Source organism: Crocodylus siamensis, chromosome 11 (assembly GCF_052110815.1).
Source record: "Crocodylus siamensis isolate JL-2025a chromosome 11, ASM5211081v1, whole genome shotgun sequence".
Lineage (NCBI taxonomy): Eukaryota > Metazoa > Chordata > Crocodylia > Crocodylidae > Crocodylus > Crocodylus siamensis.
Genome location: NC_143405.1, coordinates 16147167 through 16173596, shown reverse-complemented (window position 1 = coordinate 16173596; position 26430 = coordinate 16147167). Strand labels below are relative to the sequence as shown.

General features: G+C 42.8%; 1 protein-coding gene across 8 annotated transcripts in view; it reads left to right on the top strand.

The window, feature by feature from the left end:
- Positions 1 to 26430, top strand: part of EHMT1 (euchromatic histone lysine methyltransferase 1) — a 153668-nt gene that overhangs the window by 59671 nt on the left and 67567 nt on the right. For 3 of the 8 annotated variants that reach the window (XM_090021133.1, XM_090021136.1, XM_090021135.1), the window contains exons 2-3: positions 13954 to 14041; positions 24622 to 25178. In XM_090021133.1, the coding sequence (XP_089877259.1) occupies positions 13954 to 14041; positions 24622 to 25178 (645 nt within the window). Of the gene's footprint in view, positions 1 to 3166; positions 3245 to 10834; positions 10905 to 13953; positions 14042 to 14942; positions 15139 to 24621; positions 25179 to 26430 lie in introns of those variants that run through there. The other 5 variants (XM_090021138.1, XM_090021137.1, XM_090021132.1 and 2 more) reach the window with 4 other exon arrangements.

The window sequence follows — 26430 nt, the reverse complement described above, 5'->3', positions numbered from 1 at the left end:
AACGAAAGTCCACCTCAGTCATCTTCATGACAGCCTTTCCTGGCAAAGGTGGGGAGGAGAGATCAATGCAACATGATTCTACTTTTCTGAAGTCACCGAATAGTTAACTTGTATAACCATCTTCTTCCCTGAAATGTCAGTTTTCTGCTTCCATCCGTGCCTGTGTGTGCGTGCACACGTGTGTCTGTGGGGATATGTGCGTGTGGGGTACAAAAGATGGCTCCTTTTAATGTCTTGCAGGATCTGTTTAAAAAGAGGTTGTATCTGTGCTCTCCCTGACTTCCATGAAATGGCTGCAGTTTCCACAACACTAAGAGGCTGAAAGGAAATGGTCTCCTCTCTGAGCATGCTTACTGTGGCACACAGACCTGTAGAGGGAGCTAGGTCATGTGGCCAAAGCAGGACTGTTGTTCATGTGGACCAAGTAGGAAACAGAGCAAGAAGCACTGTAGCTTCCATCAAACAGTAAGCACCTTAAAACACGAGTACAGCTTCGTCCTGGGCATGAAACAGTAACATGACAGCGTTTGGGTCTGTCAGGACACAGTTAAACTCAAGAGCTGCGAACAAGATTGTTGTTTAACTTCACTCCTAGGTATCGTAACTGATTATCTCAATGCGACTTGCAGCTTTCCATGAAACGGTTTTAGTTCCAAAAGAAGAGATTTATTTCTTAATTTTTTTTTTGCTCCTGAAGCAAGACATGATGCACGTACCAGTGTTGCTTTAGGAGACTGGCCTTTGAATGGCAGTGTGGTGCAGCTAATGGCGTGTGAGATTTTAAGGGCTGCTTAGGAGCTCATTTTTTCTCTTTGGACTTCATAAGTGTAAATAACTTGACCATAACCTCAATAACTAACGCACAAATCATGTTGATCCTTTTGTACAGTGTCACTGTGACACTGTGAAATGTGCCTGGTAAGATGCTAATTGATTGTTTTGCTTGAGTTTTCAGTGAATTGTTGAAGTGTCCCCAATATGCTGTTTGAAAATGTATCAGTCTGTAAGGCTTGGGAAGAGATGCTTTCAAAATGGAGGGGAGACATGAAAAACAAATTGGCATCTGCATTAACTTCTGTTTTCCATGTATTTTTAATTTTAGCAGTGAAAACATTTCTAGCATTGAGCTGCAGTAAGAAGTGCTGTCTTTGTGAGCCTACTGAAAGAATGAATACTGTAACATGGTTTGAGAGAAATTTTAGCTCTAAAAATGTGTTTTGACTAGATTAGCTCTTTTGAGTTTGCAGTTGTTATGAAATTTGTTGTATCCCCTTCCATATTTTTTAATGTTAGGTTTATAAATTCATGCTGCGAAGAGGCATAACAGTAGATAGACCAATTTTAGGGCTGTCTTTGGTTAGAACTACAGTACTCCTTTTGTTGCAATGGATAATATACCTTTGTCTGCCTTGTCAGGTTTTGTTGTTTTTTGGGTGGTTGTCTTTTGTGTTTTTCCTTTTTTATACTAAAGAGGTTACCGTTGCATTTTCCAGTGATTGAAATAAAGGCCAGAAAAAAATCCCATTGATATGCCTTATAATTTAAAGCTATTTTAGGAAAACAACCCAGGAGTAAAGGTCCTCACTTCCTTCTGTCACCTTAAGTTTCCTTGATCAATTTTATCCTCTCAATTTTGCCTGGTGTGCTTTAACCATTTGGTAGTGAAACGTGTCTGAAGTGCTTGGAGAGAGGAAAAGAGCGTCATTTTAGTAGATGCAGTGCTATGGAAGATTGCTGTTGCTGTTTTAACCATTACCACTTTGCAAATGTCTATGTGTAAGATGGTGAAGTAAATGCATGGGGTGGAGAAAATTGATATTGCTTGTTTCCAGTGTGTGATAATAGAAGATCACGACAGTCTCTTGCATTGCTAAGTAAAGGGAGGAAGGGCAATCTCGTAGGATTTGCTTCACTGTGAAAACTAGAATTTAGTGTACTTGATTCTCATGCATTGTCTAAAAGATGTAAAATTGGGCTTTTCAGCTTCTCACTGCGGATTTTCATGTGTTTTCTCCCTTTGTGCAGGCCAGGCTTTCCCTCTTCATCTCTGTTCATTGTGATGCAATATGTTGAACTAGTGGCTATTTTAACGTTGAGCCTTAAAGGGAAACTTCTTCCTCAATCCTGCTTTCTGGGAGAATTGCATTTTTCCATGTTGAAGAACAAGCAGGAGGTACTTGACTCCATTTAAGAATTTCCCTTCTTTCTCTCTTCTCTTCCATCCTCCCTTCCTCCTTTCTTGTGGGAGGTGCTCCAGAAAATATTAAACATAAAGAAACCCACGTACTTTGGCGTTGTGATAAATATGTCACTTTTTGCATTTGAATCCAGTCCAGCTGATCTCTGCTTACAGATGTTCCTGCGAGTTGCTCAGGCAGTTTTACTGGGAGCTTTAGCAGATATGAGGGTTGCCAAGACTTTGTGTTTAATTGTGAAACGGAACAGAGGCAAACTACTAGTGATTTTGAAGCTAAAATTTCTTCTTTTATCCTGCTAGCTGGGCCAGTTGTATCTTATGGTTCGACATAGGCTCAGCTCAGAACTACTGCACCTAATACTTTCCTATCAGTTCATTCACTTTTTTTTTCTTTTTGATGATTGTTTCTGATACGTTTTTAAGGTTGGTTACGCAAGGTCACGTTGTATTATAAAATCCCTGAAGTGAAAAATGACAGCCCTTCAACTCAGCATATCAAATCTCAAATTCACTTTCAGTTGGACACTGTACATTTGCTGATTGACCCACGTGCATTTATCCCAGCATTCAAAAGGCACACAATTTTATTAAGCAGAATATAATTAGCACATGTGCCCTCAAATGTAAATGCTAATACGCAGCATCTCTTTTTCATAGGCAAGGAAGGGCTACTCTTGAAGGCCACTGTAACAAAACACATTGTTGTATGGTTTTTAACGGGGGTTTTCAGGCTATGATCAGTCTTAGGCTTGGCATTGTGTCAGAATGTTGACAGATTATCTTTATTAACTGTGTATTGTACCAGGACAGACGCTGTATCCCTCTGATGCCTTAGATAATAGTTGCTCCAATGGAAGCCCTTAAGTCTGCAGGTTCTCTGTGAAATGGCTGCAGCTTGGAGTGAACAGTGAAATGGTCTCCACTGGGCATGCTCACTCTGTAGAGGGAGCTTTTATCACATGAGCAGAAACTGAATCACTGTTCATGAGGATCTGGAATATGCAACTCTTTGAGTCTTCATCAAAAGAAGACAACAGATGTCTGCAGGTACAGTAACTTGTAGTGTCCATGCTCCATATGTCATAAATAGCAGATTCCCTCAGGTTGTGTCCGGAGACAGACTATTGTCAGGTAGAAAAGGAGAAACCTTTGAGAGGAGGAAGACAGTTAAGATAATCATGGCTGGATTTTGTATTTATTTTGTTGTCCTATGCAAGAAAGAACAGCACAGCAGAAATGTGTGTATTGCCTAGTGAGACAGCAGCATGCAGGATGGGGTGTGGGCTTTCTTTCAAAGGAGGAGATTTAGAGAGTGGCCAGGGCAGGCGCATGCTTTGCAGACTTTCTGGCTGCTCTGATGACTGTTTTGTTCAGTAGACTTGTACACAGTTCTGAGTCTTAAATGATATGTGTCTGTCTAAGGAAGCTGGTACTCCGATTCTACAAATCCAGTGAGTCTCTACCTTGTCTTTTTGTTTGGAGGGGTGTTCCTGTTTAGCATGGAGTCTCTTTCAAATGTTTGGTTCTACCTAGGGCTCCCCCTGCCCCTCTTTTCCATTTCATATCAGAGGGGAGAAAACGGTGGGGTCTTTAAACTGTGGGAAGACCAAGGTTTCAAAGACAAGAGAGGGCCTGCAGAAGGATTTCACCTGCTTGCTAGAAACAGTTTGACAGCCTTGGCTGATGCCAAGCAAGCCTACAGTTCAGTTTTTGGGATGGCAGGAGGGCAAAGGTATCCATTAATTCGGAGAGCAGAATCCTTTCTTCATTAGCCTGTCATCCAGGCGAGGGACTGAGTGAACCATTGGGATTTTCTTTTATTTCATGGCAAAAGCTGCCTGCTGGCAGGGTATTTAAAACGTTGCTTAAAACTGTCACATCTCACTCTGCCATGTTGCTTTCCTGTTTACATTGTATGTTAACAGCCTCCTGGTCCTCTCTACGATCGACAGAAATAAAGACCTTTTGAGCTAGGGTGTGTACTTCAGTCTTGACCTTCACTGTTGTCCCTTGATTATTGCAGAGCTGCCAGAACTGTGGGTGATGCTACCACCCCCTGCTGGCCTGAAAAAAATAGGCTGGAGTCTCACAGTTGTTGGTTTTAGAGAAAGCTCTTACTGTTACTTTAATAGATACTAATTTTTTATCTAAGGGGAAGAAGCAACACTACCATGAGAAAGTAGGGGAAATGATCAGCAAAATGTCTGTCTGATGGACTGCAAATGCTATCGTGAATGTTGTCTTATGTCTCGTGAGTGCAGGTTGAAAGCATGACGGTGAAGAAACAAACAGGGTTTCTTTTAAAATCTATTGAGAAAAAGCAAATTCCTTGTCTGAAATCTTAAGCTGTAAGTTCCTTTCCAGAAACCTGGAGGTTTGCGTTGCAAATGGGTTTGTAATAAAGATGCTGAGGCAACACAGATTACCACTGGTGCAGACAGGTGCCCCTCTGATACCATGACTGTAGTGCTATCAGCACAATAGACTGTTCCTCAGCATTTTGGGCAGTCCAGGCATACAGACTGACCCCTGGCAAATGCCTTCAAAAGATGCTACCATCCACCTTTATATATAGCTTTAAAATTCTGGGTCTGTCTTCAGCAGCATAGGGGTTAATAGCCATAACCTTATGTGTTCAGGTCTTCGTTTGTTCCTGTTATTTGAAACTAACCATTATGCTTCTTTATGTAGTCATAATGCATATGGCCTACAGTAGCCCTCCAAAAGACATGGAAATGTACTAGCCCAGATGCAGTCTATTTGACTGTCCCTGTCATGGTTATACTAGTAGGACTGGGGGACAGGGGTGAATTATTCTCAAAATTCTTTTGATTGTCCCCAAAACGATGGGTAGGTCGAATTTTTCTAGTCTGATCTGTATGCATTTCTGTACGTTCCTGTGGAAAACGCACAAAAATATAGTGCTGTTGGGTTAGATGTGGAATTCAGGATGTGCTGGAGGATTCAGCTGAATGTTTTTTGGGTTTTTTTGTAAATTTTTTTAGGGCATTTTTTTAGGGCTGATTTGCAGAGGTGCTCAGTACCTGCAGATCTTGTTGCCTTTATCTTCAGTTGAATGCTCAGTATTTTTCAGAATCATGCCCTCCATAATCTTAAGCAAGACTTGTCTGCTGACATTATCACCCGAGGGTGGTCAGTGCCCTTAACTCTTCATTGAGCCAAGGGCAGTCCTCATCTTGCGGGATCAGGCTGCTTCTGCGTCTGGGTATCATATGGAACACGAGTATTCGGGCTGGTTGTATTGCAGTGCTCATTTATTTCTTCTTCCAGGATTTGAAATCCTACCTAGTAACACTGGTATGCTGCAAGAATCCCAATGCCAGTGTGACCTTTCTTGTGTGGTACCATCTCCTAATGACAAAGGATCGCATTCTTTTTGTACAATGGAGGGGAAATTTTTCATTCAGACAAATAAGGACATTTAAAGACCCTCTGCCATCATGACCAGCAGGTTTGTGGGGTAGGAGTCATATGGTACCTTTTTTTTTTTTTTATTGTTCCTCCTTTCCGTCCCCCCCCTCCCCCCCCCAATACATTGCTTTCCTCCCATTTCTGCTCCTGATACTTGGAAGGGTCAAACAATCAATTTGGAGACTTCTGTCAAACTGGAATGACAGAATAACCTTGCCTTTCACTTAAGGGCTAAATACTTGAAGCACTGAAAATCATATGCAAACTGCTGCAGTAGGCTTGAAGAATCTAGTGTTCTTCCTGTGCAGTCTACCATCAGCCATTTAGGGACAAATCTCACATGTCACCCTTGCTACCTTTTTCAGAGCTTTTTTTTTTTTTTTTTTCATTACTGAAAGTTTTTAGGGTTTGGAAATCAACTTCCCTCAGTAGAGAAGAACCTGGAAGCTGTAACGTGATCTTCCCTTTATGTCCTGTTTCCGTCATTCTGGTATGAATTCAGTTCCCCCCACCCCCTCCTCCCCTCCATGCTTTTTATTTGAACTTGATTCTTGTTTTAGCACTTTTATGGAGTACCAAGCTGGTTCATTTGCCTCTGATGGCTATGTGGAAGTGGGGCTGGTGTGTGGAGAGGGTGGGGGGAATGGGAAGGTAGGCTCAGCGTATGGCAATGCACGTCAGAACTTGGAGTAGTCAGTAAAGCAGCAGGAGTGAGGCACATACTGTACACGCTAACAGGAATGTGTAAAAAAAAAAAAAAAAAAAAAAGTTGCTAGCAAGATGTTTTTTTCTGATGCTCTGGGAGCCATAATAACAGCTGTTTAGGAAACTCATTCCCTCTCCTCATATCCAAGGCAATTAGTTTTTCCTTCAAAATCCATCAGAAAGAAGAAGAGTGGTAGAAGATGGGGGGAGGCAGCGTGGGTTCAGAGCCTCTAACAGGCAAATGCTGCCATACTGTGGGGCTGAGCAATAGTCTGCCTTGCACAAGGGAAGTTTTGAACAAATTGTCCTTGTTCCAAGGGTGAGGAAACTGATGGGTTTTCTGGCATTTGTTCTTCTCTATAACGTAAAGCTGCTTTCACCTGTGAAGTATGATGTGAGACGTAAAAGGAGAGAGAGAGCTGAAATGCAGAAGGACTCTAGCAACCTTGCCAGGCTTTTCATGGAGTTCTTGGTGTTAAATGGGGAACTTTTCTCCCTCCTTCTCCTCTCGTTTTCCCGTGTGCCTGTGAAAATACTCTGGTTTGCATTTAAAGGAAAAACTGTATGTGCTGGGACTACGCCAAGTTGTTTATTCAAGGGAAATACCATCTTCCCAAGCTCTGTTTTTCCGAGGGAGCAGCTTGACAGAGGATGGCACGGTGGGCTGAATATTAGATTTTTGAGGTGACATCGAAGCGCAGTTGTGATTTGAAGAAGCTAAAATCCTGGTTGACATTTTCCTTTGAAGCCCCTGCTCTCTGTTTTCCCTCCACTGCCCCCCAAAAGGGTTAGCTTGTTCCTGCTAGATTGAATTTGTGGAGCAGGTGGTTTTTGACCTAAAACAAAACCCCACCGTGTCAGAATTTGCTCATTTCCAGAGGTTTTTTTATCATTCTTTTCTTCAAATTGGATTTTTATTGCAAGGCATGAACTTGACTGCATCCTGGTTGTAATGAGAGACTTGGTCTGAGCAGGGCTGCGAATTAACTCTGGCTGTGAGAGGCACTAGTGTTGCAGATAGTAGCTTCTATTTTACTGTCAAAAAATGGCAGGTCACTGTGTGTCTGTAAACAATGCAGTTATGAAATGGCAGTAGAAGGCCGAGCTGAGCATGCTCAGGAACAGCCTGTAGGGGGAGGTGATCAGAGAAAGATGATCTAATTCAGTGCAATTCTTGGGATTGAAGGAAAAGATCAGGCTCCATCCTAATGACAGAGCAGAAAGAATACTTCTGGGACTAAGCCTGTAGGCCATGGCCGACAGACTCTGAGGATCTCCTACCTTTAGGACTTTGGCTACTCATCAGTGCTATCTTGCTTGATCGTTTTCAGGAAGAATAAAGTCTTGGAGAGGTTTGTCTGTAGATATTAGAGACAGGCCCTAAACTGCAGTCTTTTTCCCTCCCTTCTCCCTGTCCCTGTCTCAGTTTGCAGGAGTTGGTGTTTTGCTGCCTGGCCTGCACTCCAGCTTACTTACAGGTAACCCAAAGTTTTGCTTGAAGAGGGAGCGATAGCTGAATGAGGCCTTCTGCACTCCAAGAAATCTCAAGCTCATTTGAGCTGGGGGGTGGGGAGAGTATTTTTGTGCACCTTTCCCCCCACCACACTCCTCCCCTTGCCCTTGCACTCTCCCCAAACCTGGCTTCTGAAGTTGGAAATGCGAAGCAAAACCCTGTCTGCAACTTCCTTCTGGAGCTGTGAAGAGCTGAGTGGAAGAGAGAGCAAAGTGCTGTGACGGATATGATGATTTTGGGGATGAGAGGAGCCTCGCAGGTTGGAGAAGTGCTTCAGGTCATTTTGATGAGGACTGCACACCAGACTTCGTCTTCGAAATGGGTCTCGTTTGTCCGCCGTGGGCTTTGCTTTGCTTTGGGCACGCTTTTTCTGTTTGGTTGATTTTTTGCTAATCTTCTAGGGGACTTGAAGTTCCTCCAAAGGATGGTTTGCAGCCAGTGGGAGATTTTTTAGCTTTTGCTACAGATAATGATGGGTTGCCAGGCTTTCTTTTCCTCCCCACACCCTCCCAGTGTTAAGGAGGGGAAGGCAACAGCTGTGAATAATGGACCAGCACTTCTGTAAACCTCAGACTGTGTGAGGAGGAGATGCCTTTGTACGCTCAGGATTTAGGGCCTGTCTATACATTCTGGGTGTAGTGGTTTAACTGTGCTGGGATATGGTTAAAGCAGTTCAACACTCCTACTGTGGACAAAGCTATATCAGTATGAAGTTACACAAGGAAAGCAAAAAAAAAGCAGTGCCAGGATAAACTACCTCGATACTGGTATAATTACATCCAGGCTAGGGGCTAAGCTGATGTAAGTAGTCTGGTAGAAACATTGTTCCTCCGACTGAGAGTGGTTTTTCTACAAAAATTGCAGGAAGACCAGGGTTAGTAGGAGGTGCTGCCAAAAACTTTTTTTGCGTAAAGACCGAAGACCATCATCACAAATTTGTGTTGTGAAAAGTCACTTGGACTTAGGACCTTTCACCTTCCATGCCCATGTCTCTGTTCCTGGCTTTTGCATGCAGAGACTTGCACCTTCCCTTGTTTGCTAGTTGACTGATTATAGCTGAATATTAAAAAGTTTGGGTGTGTGTGAGGGGGAGAGAGAAATACTGTTGTTTTATAGGAGGCAAGGGAAACCATGCACTGAAACTGTCCCCTGAATTGCTTGGTAAAGCAAGAGAATCACAAGACTAATCTGGTTTGACAACAAACGAGGAGAGTGGTGCTTGTTTTGAATATGGCATATTAGCCACAATTCACATGATTGCTAGAGGCTCGTAAGGAAATGGCCTCAATCTTAAAAGGAGCTTTGAGACTGGGGACTGCTTTGTAGGCCAGGTACATTCTTCCACTTCCTGAATGAAATAATTCTGCGGCCACTCCTAGGAGGCCAGCATCTCACCAACAAGGTTTATCCTAGATCTAGCTGGTGGACAGCAGGACATGATCTGTGCATAAACTTGAAGTTAACACTCTTCACATGTCAACAGCAGCAACAACAGAAAACAGAATCTTTCTTTCCCCAAGTGTTTTCTTAATCACTGTTTCCTAAATAACTAGCTGCTAAATGTCTATCTTTTTCTTCGTAAGCCAACGGATATTATTAGAAAGTTGATTTTCAGGAGGAAAAGGGAGAAAAATAAAGGGTGAATGAGAATCTGCTGCTGCTGGAATTGCATCATTACTAAGAGCCTTGTCTTTCTTTCTTGCTACAGTACATATTGCATACCTCGCCGCCGCCTTGCACAGTAGGTGAAATATTACTTTGTTGAAGTGCTTACTGGAGGTTTGCCTAGGAGTAGAATTTGATCTGTTGGGAGAGCTGGTTTTGTGGGGGTGGGTGGGTGGCCTGTGGGGAGAAGAGTGGTGTCACTGGCATGGAGAAAGGGGCTACATATCCATTGAGTTTTGAAGCTTCCGATTGTAGGCTTTGCAGGCCGTTCAAAATCATTCCTCTGTCTTTCTTTCCTAGTCTGCGAACAGATGTGTTGATGTGGCTAGTGCCCTGAATGTTAAATGTTAAATAATAGCATTTTCTATAGTGCACTGTATAGTTGGAGAAGAGAAGGGTTAGTCTTCTCTAATTGTTTCCCACGTGCATGCTTCTTCAAGCTGACCTGTTTTAGCTGCATTTTTAAATTAGGAAAAGGTTTCTTCTAAGTCTCAGGTTCCTGGACAGTTCATTTTAAGACACTGAGGAAAAACCTGGTTGAAGGTAGACATCTTAGTATATCTCTTTTCATTGTATGAAATTTAGAGAACTCTGGTTCATGATGTAACTCGCTGATCTCTTGGGGGCTTGTCAGCTACAAAATGCTGGATTAAAGTTTTGATATGCATGTGTTGTCTTTTTGCACAAAAGCTTTATCGGAACCATGTTGCTGGGGAATGAACGCAGCTGGCTGATGAAAATCCCAAAGAGAAGCTTCTTTCTGTTCTTTTAGCTTTATTTTTTTTCAACAATTATTAAGGAACCAGTTTAGCTTCTAGTTCTGTGTTTGGAAATGCTGCAGCCCCTCCGCTCGAATCTTCTTCCATTCCCTTCTAAGCTTTGAAGTAGCTAAGGAAACTTGATTTCTTATATTCGAGGTGGAAAGGGGGGAAAAAAAAAAACCCCTAGTGCTAGCTTCATTTGGATTCTCATGGTTTTTAAAGTCCTTTCAAAGACCTACCCAGGCTCTTTTCAAATGCAGTAATTTTTGTTTCCCTTGAAAGCAACAATAAAGAAGAGAGAGAGAAGGAAAAATAAGGCTTCATTGGTTGTGGGGCATAATCTTTGTGGAGGCTCCAGTGACTGAAGATTAATAATCACTCTGTTGTAGGCAGAGGAATGGAGACGGACGGCTGCAGGAAAGGGGGAAAAAAAGAGTGTGTGAGACTTTTATTCTGAAGCCGGCTGTGCTTGGCAGTTGGCTTTTGTTGGGACTGCTGTGAAAGCAGACATTTCTCTGCTAGGAGGGTGGGTATAAGATTTCTCTGCCAATCAGGAGCCGACAGATTGGGGCATGGTGGAGTGTGAGCAAAAAGGGAAGTTTGCTTTGAATATAAGGGGAAAAAAATGGAGGTATTGACACTTACAACAAAGTTGCTGCTAACAAGCTTGGGTGGGATTGTGTGCTGGATGGAAATGGATGGGCAGCCAGAATCCTGCTGCTCTGGAGGAGGGAGTGTGGGTGGTGGTGGTGGTGTGGGTTGTGCAGGACTTTGCTTCTGAATTCTGTCTTCAGGCTGCAAATGTTTGCCATAAACTTGATGCAACTGACTGTTGAGAGACCAAGAAGGGGGGGACTTGCCTCCTCCTCTGGTTGGATGGGGTGCAGGCTTCGAATGCTTTGCAGCAATTCTCCTTTTTTTGCTGAATATGCTTCCAAACATGTAGTGGTCTTTTCCCCCTCCACAGGGCTGAAGAAACATTGGACTGTTTTAGATGTTGATGTGAAGTTTATGCTGGTTTGGTTTTTTGTTTCTTTTTTTTTATAGGTGTGGGCACTGATGCTTTTAATGAGGGCCATTTGGATGTGGTTCTGAAATATGGACCACGTGAGCCTGTCAGAAGCAACCTAGAGTAATCCTGTCTTGTGTTTTGACAGTGGTATGGGACAGAAATGATCTTTAGCTTCTGTGGCAGGGATAGGGATTCTCTTTAGAAAGCGACTTTTGTTTGCCAGCTTCTGGACTGCCAGATACTGCTCATGGCAGTCCCGGAGAGCGCAGGTCCGTAGGCAGGTTGCTGGGGTCCGCTCAGTCTTCAGGGTTCTAGCAGTGGCTTTTCTTTCAGGCCTCGTCACTTGAGCAGCAGCATCATATCCTCTGGCAAGGTGAAAGGGGGTTTATGAATGACGATTTGTGGCTAAGGGCATCACATTGTGTAATCCAGAAAATGTAGATCAATTGAACAGAAAAAAAAAAGGGCTAATCTGAAAACTTGAAGCTTTCAGTTGGAATCAGTTTAAAGGTAGGAGCAGGAAGAGATTTATTTGTATAACCTAAAGGTCTGAAAACAAACTGGCCACTGTTAGAGGTACAGAGGCTTTTTTATTTTATGTCAGTCACTGCTGCAAGGGCAAGGTTATTCATTCTTCAAGAGCAAGAGCCCCTGTGTCTGTGTGTGTTTGCATAGATACAGTGGGCCTGACTCTACTCTAATTTGCAGTAGCCTTCACCAGAATAATTCCATTGACGTCATTGAAGTTGTTATTCCTGATTTACACCAAGGCAAGAGGGAGGAGAGTTGGCATTCATACATGCAAGTGTGCCCCACAAATAATTTTTTAACTCTTAGCTAAACAAAGATAAGTTTGACCTGCATTTAGTCTTCAGGCTGCACTAATGATCATTTCATGATGGAAAATCTATGATGCCTGTCCTTGCCATAAGCTTGTCTCATCTAAAACTGTTCAGTCATAGGACTAAGCTGGAGTCTAAATCACTTTTTAAAAATATTTCTGTACCTCTTAAAAATTGGATGCATTATTTTCAGTGTCTGAGTTTCCTTTCTAATTGGGCCCTCGTAGACATGCATCTTTGCAGTTTGTTTATGGAAGAGCGTTTATGCATGAAGGGGAAAATGGGGCGTGTATTACTTATTTGAGGCATGATCCTCTAAGATGCAAAATGTCTCCAGTTCCCCATGGAAGGACCTGCCCCTTGTTGGTTCATTTCTTAGATAAAAAGGCAGGTTTTCCTAGAAACTTTAACAAGTAGAGTTCCTCAAACCTGTTTCCTCTGCTTAGCTTAGTTGTTCACTGGTTTTCAGACGATGACAGCATTTTTTTAACCCCCTACATGGTGGCCTTAGTGTTTCCTGAGCTTTCCTGAATAGCCTGCTGCCAGTGATGTAGTATGGGTTGATACAGAGGACTTGCTAAACAGACCAAGAGGCTGTTGCAATACGTAAAGGAAGGACCCTGCTGCTGTAAGACCTAAAAAGAACTTGGCAGTGCAGCTGAGTTTATATGGAAACAAAAATTGCAGAGTGACTTGTAACAGTAATATCAGGATCAGCTGGGCTGCTAGCCTTGGAGCATTCAGACTTAAATGACAATGGGAAGGGCAATGTGCAGATCCTTGTTTGCATGGAAGGAGTTTTTAAAGCTAATGTGCCTGGCTCACATAAGTCTCAGTTCCCTTTGCTTGCTTTCTGGGAGATGGGCAGGTTTTCTTTACCCAGTGTGTTTTTAAACCTTTTCATTTACATGGCTGCAGGCACCATCTGCTCTCTGTGTTGGCCTACAACAGTTGGCTTGACCTAGGCTTATTCTTCTTCTATGATTCACGCAGCATGAAATGAACTCTTTCCCCTTGTCATCCCCCAGCCCTTACGATGGATGTTCCTGTAAGGACAGCTTCATTGTAATAATGCAAGGCAGTCGTCATCTTTTCTTTTTACACTGGCTTGTCCCTTCAAAGAGGGAACTGTGTCAAAAAGGTCTTCCTCCTACAGGATTTAAAAAAAAAAAAATACCTTTCTCCCCTCTCTGACTGTTTGTACTTTTCTTCATGGCCAGGCATTTATAAATTAAGGAGAAAAAACACTGACCCCAGCTAGGAGCCTGATGTCAAGTGTCTCAGTGGCAGAATAATATAGCTGGTGTTTATTTCTTTAAAAAAAAAACCCACTAGAACTTAGAACTGAGTTTTTGGTGAGAAATAGCTGTCATAAATGTAGCAGTCTTAAATGATGAAATTTGAAATGTAGTATGTTATGTTTGAACAAACTGGAGAAAATACCCGAGTCTCTTAACATTGCTAGGCTGAGATCTTCCAAACTGGCTGGTGACTTTAGGGTGTCACTTTGTAGCCTTGAATATGGCACCCAAAGTCACTGTTGAAGCAATCTTGGCCTGAGTCTTTACTAAGAAGATATAAATGGCAACTGCAGAAGAAAGTGCACACTTGAATAAGGTGGGCTGTCAGGTCTGACAGGCCTTAGAATTTTTGGTCTTTGATCAGGACCTTGCTGATAGTTTCCTAGAGGAGTGAGTTAGCAATATGCAACATGTCCATGATGTTAGAATAATTTTTCTGTAACTTGGTTTTGTTTAAATGCATATAGCGTATATGAATGTTGGGCTAAACCCTGCCTATTTCTCTCTCTTCTTCTCCCACCCCAGCAAACAGTGCAGAGTAAGGGAGAAAGTAGGAAAGACATCTGCATGAAGACTGAGCTGCTGAAAGATATCACCAACAATAAAGAAGAAGGTAAGCATGCTCTCTGATCATAAAGGGGACTCTGAATATCATGCATTTAGAAACAACCTGGTGGGTTACTGGTAATATGCTGTGTCCATTAAGGACCTCAGTTCTGCTCCCACTGAAAACGGTGGCACAGTGTTCCTGGGGGTTCAGTAGCACTAGGAACACACCCCACAGGATGTAAATTTGCTTCTCATTCTCTCTTTCTCCATGCATCAAGATAATTATATTTACTTCTCACTTCTGCTTCTGATAGGGTTTGGAAACAGGAAGGAGGCTGAGTTACTTTGACCTCCTCACAGGGTTGAACTGATGAAGTTTGACCCCTGGTTTCCTAATTTTTGTACTATTAATGGCTATAAAACAAATGGACTTGATGGATTCCGATATCAGAAGAACTATTTGCATGCAAGCACAGTGAGCAGCTACTGCTTTTTGGATTTTGTTGTCGCCTCTGCGGGGACTGACATACTTTGCCCTACTCGATAGGTTAGGGGTTTAGAAAAGCACTGAACTGGCGTCATCGAAATATTTCTGATCTTGGCTGGACATGGAATATCAGATCTTTAAAAATTGACACCTTTCTGAGTACTGTGTTTCTTCTCTTGTCTCAACACTCTGACATCATTTTTAAAAACCACTTCCTTACAAGACTGCTTTAGTTAGAGGCTAATGCCCTTGCCCAGCAAGCAGCCATGTATGTAACTGTAAGCATGTGAGCAGTCCCACTTGATGTCAGCGTTACACATATGATTAAGATTTGGAGGACTGGAGGTGAAATTCAGATGGGTCTGATTTAGTGTCATCAGCATAACAGAGGAGAATCTGACTTGGTACCTTCTGTTTGCTTAAGCCTGGAATATTAGGCTTCTTTAATATGATACAAACCATTGCTTTCTCACTCTAGCTGGTCTCAAGACAGCAGTCTCTGGAATCAGGTGGGTTAAAAAATCGTAGATGATGATCAGAAGAGAATGATACTTTGGAGTCTGACACCTCTTGACTGACTTGGACTAACAGCATACAGTGTGACATAGGGAAGCTGAGAATCCCAGCTGTGCAATGGTATAAAGCATTCATTTCCAGTCTCAGTGCTTCACAAGGTATTGGACTCCCAAGCAATCCCCCTTCTTTCAATCTGCCAACTCTTTTTTTTTTATTATTATTATTTTCATGTGTCTCAGAAAATTGCAAGTCCTGGAATCCAAGCTGTGTAACTTCCATTCCCTGTTGCAGAATAATATGTGTATTATCGTATTTTTTTTAAACATGCCTGACTGTGATTTGCATGATGATTGGATTGTGTGGCTGTATACATTGTTCTTATCTGACCTTCATTTACCAACTTTGTCTGTCACAGAAGTTCAATTAGTTAATGTTCACCAGTTCTATTAACAGTAAAACTTAGCACTTATATGGTGATTTATGTTTTCAAGTGTTGCCCAAATGTTAAATTGTTACAACTGCCTGACAAGTTGTCATGAAATGGTTTCCTTAGAGACCGCACAGAATGTAGCAGTGGAGGCAATGCACGTGGCTGGGAGGTTTGGTGTGTGGTGAAACATCCCAAGAACTGGACACTTCTCCAACCTATCAGAGACTTTTGGGTCTGTCAAAGAATCTGCAAATCACCTAGGAAAAAGATTCCATGTCAGGTTTCTGATACATCTGCCTGTTGATTAGGCCTGAGAGAGCTTGGGATTGGGTGGGAACTGTCATCTGCCACTTGGAACAAGAGCTGACCAGACTTTGTTGTTTTGCGAGTATTCCCTTGCCTAGGTTATGTGCAAGGAGTGCACCCAGGGTCTAAAACTCTGAGGATTGAACTTTTGATTGAAAAGCCTGAGATTTTACTGTTTGAGCTAAAGGATGCTACACTTCCTCATTATATACTTCCTCACCCCTCTCCCTGGAGTAGGAAGAAGTTAGGAGCACTTCAGAGATTGAGCTTAGACAAAATTCCCCATACAGGCAATCACTGGTAACAATCTACCTAGATGTCATCCACCTAGCTGTTAAGAAGGCCTTCAATACAGTATCTCCTTCTCTTCTCATAAATAAACTGACGGGCTGTGATGTAGATGATTACACGGTCAGGTGGGTGGCAAATTGGCTTAGGGGTTGCACCCAGAGAGGGTCGGTTTCGACCTGCAAAGATGTGGGCAGTGGGGTCCCACAAGGCTTGGTCCTTGGACTGGTGCTATTCAGTGTCGTCACCAGTGACTTGGACGAGGGGGTGGAGAGCACCTTGTCCAAGTTTGCAGATGATACCAAATTATGGGGCAAAGTTAACAGACCAGAGGGTAGGGAATGGATCCAGGCAGATATGAACAGGTTGGAAAAATGGGCAGAAGGAAATAGGATGCAGTTCAACAAAGACAAGTGCAAAGTGCTGCACCTGGGCAAAAAGAACCACCAACACACTTACTGGCTGGGGGAGGACCTTCTCAGCAGCACAGAAGCAGAAAGGGATCTTGGAGTCACAGTTGACTCCAAGATGAATGCGAGTTGCCAGTGTGACGAAATGATCAACAAGGCTAACCACACTTTATCATGCATTAGCAGATGTATGACAAACAGGTCCAGGGAAGTGATGCTTCCCCTCTAAGCCAGTCTTTCCACCGACTTACTGCATGACCTTTTATAAGTCATGCAAGTCCTTGGTACCCAAGTCCTGTAAGATGAGCTTGAATATTACCTACCTCACAGGCTTTTTGTGACACCTGATACATTGAATGTGTTGAGTTCCTCGACTAAAAGATAATGTGGAGATGCGCCCTTTTTGTAAGGTAGCAATTGTGCACTGCTTGTTCTGGCTTCACCCTGGCATTAACAAGGAGTGTAAGAATGAGAAATAAATTAAACTAAAACCTTAACTTACATCGATAGAGGTGAACTGTTCAAGTGTGTCAGTCATTTTAGTTTCTTTTTCTGGGATTAATAGCTAGGCAAAGTAAAGCTCAGTATTAGTTGCATACTTTGAATAAAAGCTCTGTTCGATCTAAGATTGCACCCATTATAAAACCTACGGGCGACTAGTACAGCAGTGAATAGAGTGATATTTCCCACAGCCCTAGGGAAAGGTGCTAGTTTTGTTCTTTGTATGGGGAGAAGTTTAGGTCAGTTCCTGGGGTGGAAAGAGGTGAATGAAAGAAAAGTTGCTGTTGCATTTATGAAGATTGTGGTGTATTTTGTTTTGTTGCTGCGAGTAGCTAAGTAACGAATCACTTCTCACAACTGAGTGACTTAAATTCTTCTGCTAATGTCCACACCGGAGACCTCCCTGCTACATCTCGCTGGTTCTTTCAAAGCAGGCTGCTGCACCTGTTCTGCTCCGCTCAGCAAGTGGAAAGTTTCAGCTAAGAACCTAGTTGCAGAATGAATGGGCAGACAAGTGTGATTGAAAATGAAGTTCTCCACTGTGCTCAGCCTTTCTGTGACTGCTGAGGCAGCCATCTTGTGAGAACGATAGCAAGGGATTCTGGTAGCAGAGGAGCCCAGAGTCATCTTACAGATTCACAAATAAGACCCACTTCTGCTTTTAAAAGAAGGTCAACCTTAAACATTTCTCCTGCGTTATTTTTCTTTTCAGATGGGTTTCAATGCTGGTGGGAAAGTGCCAGTACAACGCTTCTTTGTCAGAAGCAGGTGCAGCCTAGGGGGCATTGTCGCTACCTTTGTGCCTCTCCCCTTTAGAAAGGGAGAGAGGGTTGTTTGCTCTCCATGGCTCGGTTCTCACCAGCGTCCCCTGCTGTGTCTGTGCACAGGGAAGCCAGTCAGAGCAAGAAGTCGGTATTTATTTGTGGTAGCTGCAGCTACTTGGACGATGCCTCCCGGGTGTTCACGAGCAGTCCTTTCTGTGATGAACTCATGAACTAAGAACAGGCAGGCTAGTAGGCCTCTGTTAGGGGCAGGACAGCAACAGAAAACTGCTGCACAGATCAGCTCAGGGCACGTGGTGGTGTGGACAGTGAGGGTCTTGGACTATTTTCCATTGGAAATAATCTCCCGCATTTCAGACAGGCCACCGAATAGGGACAGTTTTCAGTCACTGTCATGGTTTGGTCCTGGCAATTGAAATATAAAAGCGTTTTCTTCTTGTTTGATTACTGATCAGTCTCTGAGTACATTGGAAATGGTCTCTTACCTGGAGACTTGACACCCCAAGTAGATGGCCGGATTCCGGGCCTGGTGTCAGCTGAGCACCTGGCTCAGAATCACCAGGTCTCTTTTACTGCCTGGCTTTGAAACTTTCAGGATCTTGGCTTGAAAAAATGGGTGGTAGCTTCTTTTTAAAGTGACCACGGAATTATTGTCTGCAGTTTTGATGCCAGCTGGGAACCTTTCAACTAGTATCCCTCCTTCGGGTTTTTAAAAAATTATTATTTCGATTATTATTTCTCTGCTTTCCCGTGTCATTTTTTTTTCTTTTGAGAAGGAGGGAGAGCTGTTTGTTATGACAAACCATAAGACCCACAAACCCGATCAAGTGAACTGATGTGTTTGGGGTTCCTTTATTTCCTGCTGCAGCTGAAGATCTCCTTGATAAATCTGAGGAAGCACAGCTGTGTGCACGGTCTCTATGTTTGAAGATGCCATCAAACCTAGAGAATAACCTATCAGATCGAAAGAATTGGGAGTCCTCTCTCCAGCAGCAGTCCGTGTCCCTGTGGTTCAGAGAAATGTGTAAAAAAAAAAAAAAAAACAAACAAAAAAAAACAAACAAACCCCATAATAGATATATGAACAGCATTCACTTGCAGCAAGATTTTTTTATTATTATTTTTCCCCCTTAATCCCAGTGACTGCAGCTGGCTTATGGCTTGAAGCAGGAGGGCTTGTATCTCTTATATTTTTCTGGGCTGTGCCATTGGGAATGGGAGCGTGTCACTTTTCCAAGGGGTCTAAAAGAATTAGGTGCTTATCTAAAGGCTGGGAACTGAATTGAAGGGGTATAAGTCCTGGTGGCCTACTCATCCCATTCTGTCAGTACAGATGCAGTACAGTTTCCCTCTGGCTGCAGTTTGAACAGCTGGCATGAACCATAGTTCATTTGTCGTACACAGTCTGCTTGGGGGCAGCTGTTGGCAAGCTGACCAGTAGAATGGAGCAGCTTTGTAGCAGCAGAAAAAACTAACATGAATTTTTTGAAAAGGTAAAAATCCAGCACAAGGAAAGCCAGAAAAGGAGCATAAACTACAGCAGGCGGGGCTGGGGTATGTGGTGACTTGTATCTCAGCCCCTCTCAATATTTTCTTGTGTAATGGTCATGGTTGAACACTTCATAAAGGCCAAGCATGTGAAAGTGATGCAGAGAGGGCCTGGCTGAGTCTACGGAGAGCCGGGAGTGATAGCTGGGAGCAGGGCGAACACAGAGACCCAGTGATGGTCATTTACATGCCAACTTTATTAATTGTTTAATTCCTGGTCTTAGAAAGGTAACGGGATGGGGATCATAAAGGTACACAATTGTTTGTGGTTCTGTCTGAATTCTGGAAGGGGGACATGTTTTTAGTGTTAGGCAGGAAATGTTGAATGTTAAAAATTCGGCAGGTCCTGATGAAGCTTAGCGAGTGGACAAACAGGAGGACAGCAGAGGATTTGTTGTTGTGTAACCACACCGCAGGGTTCTTAATTAACCACTCAGGAAGGTTGGTCTAGGCAGCACTGTGGACAGCTCAATTAAAACCTCCGTTTGGCATGTTGCAGGGGTCAAAAAACAAAATGCATCACTGCTTAAGGAAAGGAGTAGAGACAAATAGAGAACATATTAGGATGTGACTATAAATTAAAGGTTTACCCTCTCATGGAATAATGCACTTTGGTCTGGTTGCCTTATCTTAAAGCAAACAGACAAAACAAACCCCCCCCCAAACAAACAGATGTGGTTCTGAGATGGGTGAAGGAAACGATCGGGGGCCTCAGAAGAGTCCATACAAGAAGAGACTGAAAATATGGGACTGGCTGGCTTAGCTGGGAACAAAGAAAGCCAAATGTGATAAAACATAGGATGCATGTTTCTGTTCTGCATGTGTCCTAATAGAAGAGCAGGGAGACATTTAATGAAACCGAGAAAGACAACACACTACAAAATTAAAAAAAAAAACCACCTCATTTTTAAGATCTGTTTAAGGGCATTTACAGAACTTATGGCTGCAAGATACCATTCAGACCAAGACCGTAACAGCACTGAAATAGTGGCATATGATAGAAGACAGAAAAAAATCACACAGAATGGGAACGCTCATGCTGTAGGGTGGTGGTGACCAGAAAACAGCTTGTAAGCCATATTCATACAACCGGGTTCCCCATGGGTCAGGAAACTTGGTGGTTGGGGGTCAGTGGTGGCATTAATTGCTGCAGTTCCTGGAGCTGTGACACTAATACTCCTGCTTTTCCTGCACCAAATTTCTTGGGTCCACAGGGGCCAGATTAATTGGGCACTGCTGCTTTAGGCCATAAACCCTAAATTTAATTGTCTGGGCTTGCAGGGACCTTGTGCTATTGACTTCTTATTTAGTAGTTGTCTTTTTCTATGGGGTTTCCTGCTCCTCCCCTTGAAACTTTTAATCTTGCCCTCTATCAGAAGTCTCAGTTCAGCAAAACATTTTATCACGTGCTCAAATCCATCTCCATTCAGCAAGGCGTCTAGTCACACAGAAGGCGCAGGGTGAAGATTCCCAGGTTTCAATGATGCTTAAGAATGTGCTTTGCTGGGTTGGGAGAAAGTGCTGCATCATAGCCAGAGGGGGAATACCAGACCAGATGGACCAGTAATCTGAACTTGTGTGGAAATTAATAAGTTTCTATCACCAGGTCTCCCATAAAAGGTGACTTACCTAATTATTTTACCATGTCTTATTAAGTAGTTTAGGGATAGACATAAAGTAGGTCTTAGAGGGGGGTCTTTTTAGTTAGATGCTCACCTAGCATCCTGAGAAAATCTATAGAGTTTCCTGAATGCATTCATGCTAGACAGTCTTTGTGCCTCTCGTAGAGGATCTGTGCAGTGTATAGAACAACTTTGTAGGAAATGGTCAGCTTTTTCTTATCTAGGCAATACATTATTGATTGTTATCATTTTGTGCAAATGAAAGATGCCAGATTGACTTTCTCCCCTCACCCCAGAGCAGGTGTGTCAGAGGCAGCTGCAATACAAGCTTCCTCCCTAGTGTGCCTCAAATTTGACTGGGGGATCAGGGAGGGTTTTAATCTCCTTTCATATTCAGTCCTACACTTCTCTGTTAACATTACCAGCAAGAGAAATAAGTTATGGCAATTTTTTGTCATGTAGGCAGGTGTCCACTAGAAACCAAATATTGAAACCCTGTAAATTTGCTTTGCCCACTGAATGGCAGCAGATTTGAGATGAAAGCTGTAAGGGTCTGATTCTTCTTCCATTTCCATGAATTCTGTGTAGTCAGTTAGTCCAGGGCAATTTTTCTTTGCTTTGTAAGGTTTTTCAGTCATGGGCGTATGGAAAGTTTTTTGGCTTTTTATAAAGATTAATGGTGTTGCACAACCAATTGGATTGCAGTTTGCACATTTACTAGAAGTAGGAAAATGTAGGTGGCTTTTTAATGTTAGCATAGTGACTTTTTCATAATGTGGCCATGTGCTTTATGGAGCAAGGCAGCTACTCTTTCTCCTAATGCAGCACTCTAGTCTGTCTTGATCTGGTCACTGTTGTGGCAGTTAAATTGAATGAACAAAGAACAAAATTGTTTTATCAGATAATCAGCTGCAGAAGCTATTGGACTGACTTGATGGGAACCCACAGCAGCTTAAATCCACCCTGTGTTTAGGGTCTCATTTTCCCTGGTGCCAGATGCCTCCCACAGATCATCCACAATTCAGTAGTCCTTCCAGGGCTAAAACAACTGAAAATGAAGAATGAAATAACTCTCCCAAGACCCTTATTTAAAATGCCAGATATGAAATACAAGAAGTGAGAAGGGAATATGCATGATTGTGGTTTTTTTCTCCCCGATCTTTAATTTTAAGTTTTCCCTGAATGATTTTGTGAATAGTTCAAAAAATAATCTTTATCCTTCAGAGTCATTGCTGGCTAAAATAAATACTTGTGCATTGTACTGTAGCTTCTATAGGTCAAAATGCATCTGTGGAAACTGTCCTGGGTTACTTAAGGTGGCAACCATTTGTGTTGCTCTGACTGAATTCTACTTGGAGATCCATTAGGCTGCTTAACTGAAGCACACTTTTGCTTCTGCCCTCCTGCATAGTCTCTAGAGAGTATTGGCAAGCTATTTTTAAAAGCTAATCAGCTGTCCATAGTTTAGACTGGCAGTATGCACCTGGGGAGCTATAACAAGCCTTGGCTGCCTCTATTTGGGAAGGAAGGGTATTACTGATGGAAGTTCCTTGCCAGGTAAAAATGCCAGTGCTGAATCCCAAGAGGAGAGCTCTGTATTGCTTGCCATCAAGATATAAAGACCCTTTCCACATCAGATATCCATTGATTTCATCATGAAACAATCAAAGGGGGGAGGGTTTTTTTGTTTGTTTGTTTTGTTTTTGAGGGGTTTTTTTAGGTGAGGCTGGCATGGTGCAATTACGAGCCATATTATGGCTAGTTTCATGCATCAACCAGTGGCAAATAGTGCTTATTCTTATGGAACAGTGTTTCTCTTTAAATCGTAGCTGAGTACTAAACAGTGGAAGTTCAGAGAACAGTACAAGTACTAAGGTGGATCTTCTTTGGGGGAGGAGAGTTCAACTATCAAATATTGGCGTGAATCTCTGGGTTACACCTGTTCGAGGCAAAGTTGAGCTGAATGCAGAGCAGAGCTTTAGAATCAAAAGGAAGAATGAGAATCCTTTATGGGGGTCCCAAAATCCTGTTCCTACCCCTGTGCTTTATATCCATACCAATTCTGCTCCAAGCAGAAGAGCGGGCATGGTTTTTCTTGGCCAAGGACATATGAGCAGGTTAATCTGCTGCATCGGGTTCAGTTATCTATTATGATTTTTTTTATTTTTTATTTTTTAAACCTGTGAACATATGACACAGCCCTTGAGATGCCATCCTGTGCCAACAGTTGCAAATTTATCCCTGGACAAATTGGGCTATTGTCTCACTCTATCAAATGCACAGCCTGCTTGGTCGGGCACAGTTGATACATTGCAAGTTGTTCCACATTTATGCTTCCAGCTTTGTCTTTATGTTCAAGTGTCCATAGCCTAAAGCAGGGGTTGAATGGTTTTAAAAGGATTCAGAGCAGCCCGATACTCAGTGTGCTGAGCTGTGTTGACATTCCAGCCCCTCCCCCGGGCTATGAGCCCTTCAGAAAATTCCAGGTTCAATTCATAGATATTTGACTTTGACTTTGAATCAAGCTCTAAATTAGACCCACCTGGTCTGACAGCCTAAGCAAGCAAAGGTTAAGCTGGTTATTTTTGTCTATACTTCTGTTCCTGCCTGGCCTCTGGAAGGAAAACAATATGAGGAAGCCCTAACTACAGTTTGATTTAATCATTCAAGAGAATTTGCCAGTGAATTGTTATCAGTTCTGGTTGTCTGGAGAGATGCTGGTTTTGCTTGGTAGAAACTTTTCTGTCAAGTTCATGTTTAGATCCTTTCTGCCTGGGGCTGAAAACTTTTTTATTGGTCCAGCTGTATAGTTGGGAGAGATGTCAGACAAGGGAAGAACTTCTTATGTTAACACATCCCTTCCTGTTTTGTCTGTAAATGAATTTATAGTTCAGTCTTTTTGCATTGAATCTCACTGTAATTTGAATGGGATAAGTGTTGCTAGCCTGGAAGGTGCTTAAAGTGATTTAACCTCATCCTTACTCAAAAGTGATCTCTTCTATGACACGATGGTTCTTAACCCTTTGTTACATAGGCAAGACAAACTGTCCCTGTCTAGGTTTTATCCTAAAGTTTTGCAGTAGAGCAGTGTTGGCTAGGTTGATAAATTTTTGCTCGGGCATAAAAGGTACCAAAACAAAAGTTCTAGCATATATGTAGTTGTATTGGCAAAATAATGTATTTGTAAGTATTGCTTATTTCACTTAACTGAACAAGTGAAGTGGTGCCAGAGAAAGATGCTCTTTTGCCCTATTACATCTATTCTAGGAAGGTTTGTCAGTACAACTACCCCAGCAAAGCTTTTGTATTGGGAAAGTGGCCTTTGTAGAGAAATCTTTGCCTGAGATGGGAATGCAGGATTGGATAACATTGTTTGGTATGCAAGGTATTGATGGATGGCCCCATAAATGTAGTTCTGGGTAAAACTGTAAAGACAATTTTCACCTTGACAATCTAGTTAGAAGAAAAGGACCAGATCTGAGGCTGATTCAAATCATCATGATTCTACTGATTCCAGTGTAGCTATACCAGTTTATACCAGCTGGTGATCAGCCCCCAATAACCAAGTAGTTAAAGTAGTGACCAATTGGATAAGTGGCAAGCAGTGCTGCTGCTATTATTATTATTATTATTATTATTATTATTTGGTGGAGGAGGGATTTGTTCTGATATGCCTAGCCTTGTAGTTAGGCATGCCTTCCTTTTTAAGTCTCAGTAATGTGTGTGTGATAATTCTCTCTCCCTCTTTCTCCAGGGTTTAATGCCATGGCTGCAGATGAAAGTGCCACAGAAAAGCAAGTAGGGGAACCAAAAATGGCAGTAGATGGTGAAACGAATGGCTCCTGTGAGCGCAGCGAAGCTGGTAGCCACCCAAATCCAGCTAAAAACACTCAGGACAATACAAAAGTGAGCCAGCAGGACTCCAGTACTAAGTTAAATAGGATAGCAGAGAATGGCATTTCTGAGAGAGACGGTGAGACTGGGAAACAAAACCACATGAAACCTAATGACTTCACACAGACTTCTGTAACTGGGAGTAATGGATATATTTTAACTAAGCAGATGGCACAGGAGCAGCCACTAAGGACTACCAGCACCTTTGCTTCTCTCACGGGCCATGCTGCGAAAACCCTCCCGGGAGGGGCAAGCAAAGGGAGAACTGCGGGCACCTTTTCTCAGATGCAAGCCACAATGCCAGCCAAGCTCGGGGAGGGAAGTAAGGATGTGGATGCTAAGAAAGCCACCCCTGCTAATGCGGAAATCAAGGTCCACAGAGCACGGAAGACCATGCCTAAACCCACCCCTAGCCTGGTAAAGTATATGTACTGCAGTCAGTTGTACTGCAATTGCACTGGGTTTTCTATGTATTCAACTTCTAGCGGGTGGCAGGGTATAGCCTCAATATGTATGTACAAGTGTCATTTGGAGGTAGCCTACTGACCAGAGTTTCTTCCTCCTCCCAAGAGGCAGAGGTGTTAAAATGTCCCATGATATGGGGCTGCCCCTTGTGTTTTCAAATGCATCATTAATCAGTTACCTCTGCCAGCAGATCCATGAGGGAGATTTAATTGCCTTTTTTTGTTGTCTGTTTTGTACCGTAAGCCCATCACTGAAATCCAAAGGGCTGTTTCTGAAACATGTCTCATCCTTGCAAGTTCAACCCAAAGATAAATCATGTATGACTAGTGAGATTCCAAGCCTGATAGGAATCTTTACATAGCAAGAAGTTCCCATCTTAGGACTTATTGCTGTGCATCACTGTTGCCTTCAGCTGTCTTAACCAGGCTGGTATTCTCCATGTTTCTCACTTATGTTAATATAATGGTCTTAATCATAGAAGGTGCCCTTTGGAGTGCGTGCATGTCTGTCACTTAGTAAAGGATACAGGTCTTCCTTCTTCCAGATGAAAAATGGAATTGGGGTTAAGTGGAACATTCCCTTCCCATCAGTCTTGCTCCTTCCTCCTTTGTGCAAACCCCCAAGAGTAGAAATGGGCTTTGTTTTATGCCATAAATGTTGGTAAGCTCTGGCTCTGTTGGACCAAGTAGATGAGTGGCTACCAGATTAGAGGGACTGGCACTGCAGATGACTGGCCCCCAGCCCCTCAGTGCTGTAAATCTAGGGACAGTTAGCTGGGGCCCCAAATAATCTTCATTCTCATAGCTGATTATAGGGGGAAGGACAGATTCGTTGCCGGTACCCAAGTAGAGGAGTTTAAAAGCTAAGTTCAGCATCTTTAAGCCCAGCCAGAAGAAGTTGGAAAGAAAAGACAGCTGTTGAAACGTTGGTGAAGTATTTTCTCATTGGGTACCAAAAGTCTACAGACAGAAAAATGCTAAGTGATCCTCAGGCATCAGTCCTATCACTGCAACACAACAGTAATCTTTTTTTCAGAGGTTGCAAAGATATGGATCACTGTGGTGAGGTAAGGATCAGAAAAACAGGTCCCAGGCAGTTTGCCAAACACAGATGGCAGAAGGTGCTCTTGGTTGCCAGCACCACCTGTGCTTCCGGAAGCAGGTGGGAGTCTAAAGAGCATTTCAAAATTATGAACCTCTTGGGT